Genomic DNA, 9,388 nt, shown 5'->3' with positions numbered 1-9,388 from the left:
TTCCCAAGAGTCCTTGGGAAGTCCTTGGAAGTCCTGGGTTAAAGAAATTCTAAGTCCTCCCTGGGCCCGTGGGCCCTTGTTCAGAGTGGTCTGGGGGCCATCCGGTCTCACTCTGACTCTTCCCTGGTCTGAAAAAGGGTTTTGAGCTCCTGGAAGAAAAAGCGCAGCCAGAAGTGCTGCTGGCGGGTAGTCTCAGCATTATTTATTGAGTGCTGCCCCCTAGAGGGTACTAATGGTCTGGCAGCTTGGAGTCCCCAGGGCTCTGAACCAGACTCGCCCTCTACCCAACCGCAGGAGATCACTCAAATGTATTGACCAGAATGTCTTGTAGCACTGGTCCCAAGGACTGCCAGGAAATAAGTTAGCTCCCTCTTTAGGACACCTCTGAACAGTTAAAACCCATAATACGGGGAATCAGGTCCAGGAACAGAGCACTGGAACTGACCCTTCTCCTTCGGTAACCAAGGACCTTCAAAGCAGCCTGATGGGGACCCTCAACCCTAAAACCCCAAAAGCAGAAGCCCAAAGTTGTCATTCTTATGGTTTCCCAATGGGCCTCAGTGTACTTTTTCTCTCCTCTTCCCTGTGCCCTTCACCTAAACTCTGGCCATAATGTTCTCGGAAACAAGATTCTTCCATATGGGACACTTGCTAGAATGGCTTAGCACACCTGGTGAGTCGTGGGGATGGGTGATACTAAATGACTTCCTGTATTCAGGCTGTGTTACTATAGATAGTGTTATTTGTCCTTAGGTTAGCATCTTGGCAATGACAGAAACCAGGATCTCTGCTGAAGGTTCAAAATCCAGATTGCCTCTTTACCCCATGAAATATTGATGAGTGGCAATCTTTCTGTGCAGTTAATGTTTAAACAGGAAAAAAAAAAAAGTAAATCTGGAGTTTTCAATAATGTGGGTGTGCTCTCAAACCAAGGAGAGAAGGAGGAACAGAAGGAAGAGAGAAAGAACGGAAGGTAGCCTTCAGGCCAGCCAGGGGATATGCTCCCTGGAAGAACTCACTAGGCCTCTGTTAAATGCCCTTTCAAACCAGGCATCTAAGATTAACAGTGTGATATGCAGCCAGTGGATTTACACAGCGCTGTAAAATCCCTCCATGGCTTGGCTCAACTATTTGCAAATCACTTCTGATTCAATTTTGTTTTGGTTATCTCAGTGTAAATAACAGTTAAGTGGGAGTTACAGATTTTTTCAAACACTAAAAGTGATAAACAAAGCTAATGGCAAGTCCAGATAAGGAGCAAAACCACCCAGAAGAATCCACAAGTGCAAGCAAAGAAATAAATGGGTAGTCGGATGTGTGTGTGCTTCTTGTCACCGAAACTTTATTTTTCTTAATCCGCAGAGTGGCAGAGAAGGTATATGCAGAGTGTTATTTAGACTGTTCTTGTTAGAGTCTTCATGATAATGTAGTAATAGGTGCTTAGTGAAGCAAGACAGTTTGGAATCCGCAAAGCCATCCTCAGAAACAAAGATACAAGTGTTGCCCCAGCTGTTAGCTTGCAACTCCCTCTAAACAGTTTTCACACCTCCATTTAAAAATAGTTGGCATAATGCGGTTTTCTTTCTCTGCGCGCTGTGACCACATTTCCATGGGGGAAAAGGTAGTCGTTACAGTAGCGTTTTGAGGAGAAGCCCTCGTGTACCTGCACTTTTGGGGAGGACTAGGGAGAACCGGGTTTAATTGCCTGAAGAAATTCTTTGCGGAAAGTCCCTCTCCTTCTGCTGGTTACAAGTTGGGTGCGCAGAGAGAACTAAATGCTCGCCCGGCGAGGACAGGAGTATGTTTGGGACACAACAAAGGATCTGAGTAGTAAGCGCACGAGTGTTTGGGGTTGTATTCAGCTTGGGCTGACGGTGTGTGCCGCCGCCACGCACTGCTGCCTGTGCGAACGCATGGCTGAGCTGCCGCCTGGTTCCCCACACCAAACACCGTACGCCACCCAACTCCTCCTGTAACGCCATTGCGCGTGGCATTGTGCTGGGTTCTACGTGTGTGGCCTCGGAGCCAGGGAATTGGGGGGGAACAGGGATTTCCCCCATTTCCTGTGTAGTCTCCCCCGGGCGGGGACAACGCGGCCAAGGGCACTGCGCCCTGGAGGTGCCCCGGGGCGCTCCCTCTCCCCGGCTGTGCGCACGGGCGGCCGGGCGCAGCCAGCCGCGGAGGTGCCCGGGGTAGGCGGGAGGTGCGGGGTGGGAGAGAAGCGGCTGGGTGGGAGAGGAGAGCCTGGGTAGGAGACGCCTCAACTTTGATCGGGCCGCGGCTGGGGGGGTGGGGTGGGGGGGAACCGCCGCCGCCCCGCCCGAGCCGGGTGCCGCGGCGCTGGGCTGTGCGCCGCTCGTCTCCGCGGCTGCCTCTTTAATCAGGAACACAGAAGGGGCGGGCCCTGAGCCGGCGCGTAATCGGATAGCTCTGCCGCGGCTCTGACATCCACATGCTGCTCGGCCTGAAAAGGCTGGGGGGAGCCGGAGGGGAAGCAGAGAAGGCGAGCGAGGCACCAGCCCGCAGCCCGCCCCCGGCACATCCTCAGACGCGCAGACCGCGGCGAGGCGCTGGGCGAGGTGGAGGTGAGGGCGGGCGCGAGCGAACTCGGAGAGGGGCTCGCTCACTCCCAGGCGATCCCAGCCGCCGCCGCCCCGCCAGCAGCAGCAGCAACAGCAGCAGCAGCAGCCGCCGCCGCCGCCGCAGCAGCAGCTTCTTTCCTCGGACTCCCCTCGTCTGGCTGGCCGAGCGGGTGTAGTCGTTGGGGAGGCTCCCGCTAGGGGAACCCGGCGAGGGCAAGAGCGGGGCGGCCGCCTCTCCCACTCGGGCCGTCCGGCGGTCTGTGCCTCCGCCCGCGTGTCGGTCCCGGGTGCCTGGAGATGTGTGTCAGTTTACGCCTCTGAGATCACACAGCTGCCCGGGGGCCGTGTGATGCCCAAAGCAAGTCTGGGCTTTTATTTTTATTATAATTTTTTTTTTTTACGCTTGGCTTTCGGGAAATATTCGTGATGTTGTAGGATAAAGGAAATGATACTTTGAGGAACTGGAGAGGACATAGATGCGTTTTGTTTTTAAGAGAGGAAACCCGTCCCCCCTTCCTGGCTTGCTCCCGCTTTGCTGATTTCAAGAGCCACCCTCCTCTTAGGTGAGAATCCAGCAAGAATAAAGGTGAAGACGGGCCGTCAGGACCCAGGAGGGAAACCCTGACCATTAGAAACCTTTGCAGAAGACACTGTAAGGAAGAACATAAGAGAGAGAAAAACACAAAGACTTAAAATTATACAAGACATCTACAAATCCAGCTCTGGAGAGAGCCTCCTTCTCCAAAATGGATATGTTTCCTCTCACCTGGGTTTTCTTGGCTCTCTACTTTTCAGGACACGAAGTGAGAGGCCAACCAGGTAAGCCCCTAAAAGTTGTGGGTTTTTTTGTTGGGTTTTTTTTTTTTTTCTGTTCATTTCAACATGCTTTTCCCTTTAAAAGCAACCGCTCATTCTGGGCACATGGGATGGCATAGAAGGAGACTCCCTCAATAGTAAATAATTTAAAGAGAGATCCCAGCCGGCCCTCCCTATACCACCACCGCTTCTAAAACCCAACTTTTCTCTCCTGCTAGCACTGTGTGTGTGTGTGTGTGTGTGTGTGTGTGTGTTTTGAAACATAGAATTTGGCGGTGTTCAGATGTCACATATGGACTGAATCAAAGGTTTAAAAATACTACAAAGCCTTTGCATTACAGTTTTTGGGATTTTTTTCCCCCTGTCTTGAGGCAGAACACATCTCCCTTGAGTTTCTTCAACCTGGCCAGTGAAATATAAATCATTTGCATTCTCTCCACTTAGCTCCATTGAGCAATGTTAACTGAAGGGCTTGGGAAAGACAAGAGTCTAGTTTTGGTTTTCCAGTGCTGTGGATTCTTTGCAGACTGTGTGGATACGCCTCAGAATCCTAGGGCTCAGGCTGATGGAGCAAGTTGGCCTGCGGCTGAGCTGGGGGCTTGGGGCTGGGCTGGGCGCTGTTGGATACCCAGGCGCTGGTCGTCCCTGCTCTCCTTCCTGCATCCGTGTGTTTTCTGGGAAAGTAAATCATGTTCTTTTAAAAATCCGTATTAGATAAAACAGACTGTGTGGCCTTCGAAGGTCTCTTACTCTTGTGAAGTGGTTAGAAACTTTTGAGTGGAATTTGTTCTCAACCACTGCCAAAAAGGGTGTGTGGACAGACTGCAGAGATAAGGACTGCAAGGCCCAGAACAGTCTGGGGCCAGTATTTGGCAGCGGGGAGGTGGGCTGGCAAGGGGCACCCTGCCTGAGCAGGGATTTCTGGTTGCGGGGAATCCAGTGCGGCTTGTCCTTCCTTCCCCACACCACTCTCCAGGGTGAACCTCTCTCCCCTCTGAGAACAGTGTCTGGAATCTGACAAAACTCTTGGAAGCTGCTACAGGTGATTGAGAATGGGGGAAACCATCTATGGAGGAAATAGGGGAAAGAGAAAGAGGAGATAAAGCCTGGCTGAAGTGCCCTTTCCGGTAGGCACCTCCAAGGCTATGGCCGCAGTGGTAGGGTTAACCCCTTGCAGCAGCTCCCTGGGCACGTCCCCCCCTTTCCCCCATCAGAGCGGTCTAGTGGGTCCTGTGGGCGCCTAAAGGGGAAGCTTTGCGCCTGGTGCTCTGGTTGTCACCGCCAACACACCCCATTCAAGCTTGAGTGTTTATTTGAGGGGAAGGAAGCCTGAGGAATGCCCTTGCTATCGAAATCCACCCGTTTGCTGCTCCTTCTCTGCCATAGCTGGTCTTCGGGGCAGCTGCAAATCGTTATCAAAGAGATGGGTGCAGGTCCCACTTGGGGAGATTTCCTGTGTCTCCCCATTCCCTCTTGCCTTAATTCTAAGTTCCCAGCTTGAAGCGAAATTAAATTACCTCCCACAGACCTAGATGCTGCATAAATTATGTATGTTTGTGTGATTCGCTGTGTGTGTGTGTGTGTGTGTGTGTGTGTGTGTATGTGTGTGTGTGTGTGCGCGCGCACGCGGGGAAGATGCCCACGGTATATTATGTATTCAGGCACGGACTCTAGTAGGCCCCGGCGAGCGCGCGCACACTGGGGCACACACCGGCATGCGCGCGCGCGCGCACGCACACACACACTCACAACACACAACTTCAGGTTCTGTGTGCTCTGCGGAGCGGGAGGGGTCGTGAAGACTCAGGGGCCATCTCCTACCCCAGATGTTCGCACATCTGTCCCCGAGCTCTGCGCGAAGTGTACGTTTGTGTGCGACACCCGCTCGAACCCACTCCCGCTCTGCCACCTGCCTTTCGCGCTCTCTGCAGAACCCCCTCCCACCCTCCCCCGGGCCGCGCTGCGTCACTTCTAGAGAAGCCCAGAGGCGCGGAGCGCGAGGCAGGTCATCCACTACGACGCTGCCGCAGCAGCCTTACCGCCGGGGTGGGACCCCCTCGTGGGACGCGGAGCTGGGACCCGCCCTAGGTGGATATTCTCCAGCCCCTTGAAAAGGCGAAAGCAAGCCGCGGGAAGCTCGGACTTCCTGTTGGAGCACCCGACTGGCACCCGGGGAGCTGGCAGCGGGTGGCAAAGGGCGAGGCCCCGCTAGACCTCTGACTCACCCGGTGCGCGTCTGCCGGGAGGGGGCCGAGCCCAGCCGGAGGCAGCGGCGGCGGGAACCCGGTTCCGAGAAGGAGTCAGGGGAAAGGGAGGGCGGAAGGTGCCTGAGGGGGAGCGACTGAGCAAATAACCCTGTGGCTGTGGCCGCGGCGGCACTCTCGGACTGGCGGGCAGCAGGGAGGCCGCGCGGGCTGCGCGCATCAGGCTCCCCCACTCTCTGCCACGCTGCCTCGCCAGATCGTAGCCGCGCCGCCGACCTGCCTCCCTCCTCCTGGGCTCGGGGCCGCTCGGAGGACCCAGACCGGAGCGCCCCCTCCTGCCTTCCGCGCTCTGCTCTGCGCTGAATCTCTCCCCTCCCCCGCCGCCCCTGGCGGGCCGGCTCCGCGGGGCTGAGGCGGAGCAGGGGATCCGAACGCTGGCGAAGCTGGGACGCGGGAAGCCGGGGTGGGATTTCGGAATCCGGGGCGGAGAGGGGCGGAAAGGAGCCAGCTCTAGCCGCGGGAATGCGCGCAACTTCCACTGCCCCTAGTAGCGCCCAGCGCCCGCCGGTGCGCCTGAGCAGGTGAAGAGCACGCGGCGCGCCGGCATCCACGTGGTGGGGACGTGGTGGCCCCCCAGCCCGCCCCAGCCCTCCGCGCCGCCTCTAACGCCGCATCGATTTGTTTGGGCTGAGCAGCAGAAACACAGCCGAACGATCCATAAACATTCTATTAGGCAAAAATATTCCCAGCGAAAGCAAAACCAAGGCTCGGGCCTGGGAGAAGTTGGCCGCCTCCAACTCCTCCAGCCTTGTCGCCTCCTCCTCCTGACTAAGGACACCCCCAGGGAGAGGCTTGCGGCATTTCCTCCACGCTGCCCACTGCCAGAAAGTTAAGTCGCCGCTGCGGCTCTCCGCTCGGGAGAAACCTGCAGTCGCCGGCGTGGTCCGCCTCCCCTCCCCCGCCGCCTCGCTCCTTGCTTTTCCACGTGAGAAAAAAATATTCACGGCCAATGCTTCATTTTCACTGATTGATTTCTTTTTAATATCAATACAAGTTAATGGAGGCGAGGCGAGCGGTGATTAAACGGCTGCCCCCACCCTTTGCCTCCGGCTGACTGCACCGCAGTTTTTCCAACCGGGTCCCAGGCGCCCCGCGGCTGGGTGGGGGGCACCCGCAGAGCCAACGTCCAGGGGCTGGCGGGGGGTGGTGGTGGAATGAACCGGTTGCTCCTCTGGGAACCATGGGGGTGGGGTGGGAATCAGCTTTCCTGGCAAGCTTAGAGGATCCGGCTCATCCTTGTCGCAGCTTCTGCGGCTCCGGTTGAATTTCTCTGGAAGGGGAGGGGATCCACACTCTGGTTTACTGGCGTGTGCTCAATGCTCGCTGCCCTCCCTCCGCCTCCTTTCCTTTCGTTTTCAGACTGAGTGGAGAGCCCCCTGGCGCTGGCCACTCGTTGTCAGCGCCTGGCCTCGAAACTCCCCTTTGCTCCAGTTGATGGGGGGTGGGTCTGGGGTTTGCTCAGGAAATCATTCAGGCCCTGACAATGGGCTTCTTCAGATGGTGGCAACTCCCAGCCCCAACGCCCCTCCTCACCACTTGGGGCCCAAAGAACCCGGACCCTATAACCAACAACCTTCCCCCGCACTCCACCCGCCAACCCTCCCCCCCCCCCCCCAGCTTTGATCTGTGCTTGGCTTTAAACACCATTGCCATGGACACGGGGCAGACGCGGTCAATCAACCTTGCGTCCGGAATGGATGATCAGATAAGAGGTCTAAATTGTCTGTGGGAGATAGGTCTGGGTTCAAACAAATCCTAAATGAGAAGCAGTGACGTTCTAGGCACCCTTATTGGGCAGACGTTCTTTTTTAGCCTGTCTCCCCAAAATGCGGGACGACTATGGGTAGGTATAGATACAATAATTTGCAACCAAAACTGTGAACTCCTAGATTGTACACAGACAGCCTGCTCTATGCTCTGGGGACTGGTCTCATGCCCACATTCAACGTGTGCCCAGTAAACTTTACCCCATAAACAGCCACTGGAGGTAATGAAGCTGTTACCAACTGCCAACAGAACACACAGTGCAAACAGTGGAAAGAAGAGAGCTCCCCATGAGTGTTCCAGGCAAGCACCTTCTTGTCCAAGATGTGCCTGGTGGAATTGTGAATGCCCAAGCAGCACCACTGGTTTGGACTTTGATGCCATTCTGCAGAGCCCTCCGATTAAGTCACAGAGCACACAACTGGCAAAATGGAAGGTTGGAAGGCTCCAGTGACTGGGACCCCAGGCTGTCTAGACAGGACTCCTGCTGTCTACCAAATGGCTCTCATCCCCTGCTGTTGCATGTGAAGTCCATATTCTGCAACCAGAAAGGCCAGTTCCTATCTTTGTAGTGCAGAAAAAGTTAGGAGCCCAGATGCCAATTCATATGCAATGAGACATGAATGTAAACAAGAGCTGGGAGGGGTCTGGGGGCATCACTGGGGAGAAACGCCATGGACTCAGGTGATTCTGAGGCCCCTACTTGGTGTCTTTCATTCAGCTGCTCATTAAAGTAATCAAGAGAATGAGCTGACTTTGGGTGACCAGAGTGTGGGACAATTCTCGGTTGACTGAATTCAGAGCCAGGTTCATTGGTAAGAGTTTTCAGAATACATTCCCCAGAAGTCGAGGGAAAGATGAGGAAATAGAACTGAGATTTTTTTCCTTTTGTAAAAGATGGAGCACAAGCATAACACCTTCCGGGGCGCCTGGGTGGCTCAGCCAGTTAAGCGGCCAACTTCGGTCGGCTCAGGTCATGATCTCGAAGTTCGTGAGTTTGAGCCCTGCGTTGGGCTCTGTGCAGACGGCTCAGAGCCTGGAGCCTGCTTCAGATTCTGTCTCCCTCTGTCTCTGCCCCTCCCCCACTCATGCTCTGTCTCTCTCTCTGTCTCTCTCTTTCTCTCAAAAATGAATAAACGTTAAAAAAAATTTTTTAAAGCATAATACCTTTCTATTTCTTGCGTGGGTGAAAAAGGACTTGAAAAAGTAACATCTGGGCAGTAGTTTATGTTATCATTAACATATTTTAGGTATTTTGTCATTTGACCATTGTTTACCACTGTATCATCGTTGAGGCACCCTCTTTGAATGGCAGATAGGAGTTTGATCCCCAAAAGTTAGTCTTTGTACCTTTCCTTCCAGGGAAAGAATTCGCTTTTCTTCCTTTTCTTTTTTAATTAACCCATTCATGGAAGATACGGCAGAAGTTTGTCCTAGAGAGCCTACAGCATTTTTTAAAGCTTTATCTGCCTTGATGAGAAATGGCCTAGGGGCTTAATGGTTTCATTACCTAACAGGATTCGGTGAGGCTGGATTCCTGGACACAGTGGCCCTATAGCCTGACTGGCCCTCCAGGAGAAAGCATCTTCTGAAGGTTTAGGAAGCTGTCAAGTTTAGATAAGGCTGAGCTCCAATCCTATGGGACCTTGGTTGTATTAATAAGAAGAAATTAATTTTTAACCACTGGGAACGTTGCCAAATTATGTGACCTTTGGCAGACCAGCTGTGCTATAAAAATAAATCCCCCGTTTCTGAAAATGCTGCTCCTATCCAGTAGAACAATAACAATGTGGCATTTAGGATAGGGTTGAGTGGGGTTGAGAAAAGGAGACAAATGGGAGTTGCCAGCAAAAAACCCCTCAATATTGTGACACATGGCTTCAGACCTGAAACATCTATCCACACCACCCTCCCTCTAGAGCCAAAGACATACGTTGGTTTCCAGTACACAGGAAAGACAGT

The 9,388-nt window shown here is 54.0% G+C and overlaps 1 protein-coding gene across 5 annotated transcripts in view; it reads left to right on the top strand.

The window, feature by feature from the left end:
- The first annotated feature begins 2,427 nt into the window (after positions 1 to 2,427).
- NRP2 (neuropilin 2) overlaps positions 2,428 to 9,388 on the top strand; it is a 116,344-nt gene continuing 109,383 nt past the window's right edge. For 2 of the 5 annotated variants that reach the window (XM_060623126.3, XM_060623124.3), the window contains exon 1: positions 2,431 to 3,401. In XM_060623126.3, the coding sequence (XP_060479109.1) occupies positions 3,329 to 3,401 (73 nt within the window). In that variant the 5' untranslated portion in view covers positions 2,431 to 3,328. Of the gene's footprint in view, positions 3,402 to 9,388 lie in introns of all 5 variants that reach the window. The other 3 variants (XM_060623128.3, XM_060623129.3, XM_060623125.3) reach the window with 3 other exon arrangements.

This window comes from Panthera onca, chromosome C1 (genome assembly GCF_046562875.1).
Source record: "Panthera onca isolate mPanOnc1 chromosome C1, mPanOnc1 haplotype 2, whole genome shotgun sequence".
In the NCBI taxonomy this organism is placed as follows: Eukaryota; Metazoa; Chordata; class Mammalia; order Carnivora; family Felidae; genus Panthera; species Panthera onca.
The sequence above is the reverse complement of the archived record's forward strand: the minus strand, read 5'-3'. Positions and strand labels throughout refer to the sequence as shown.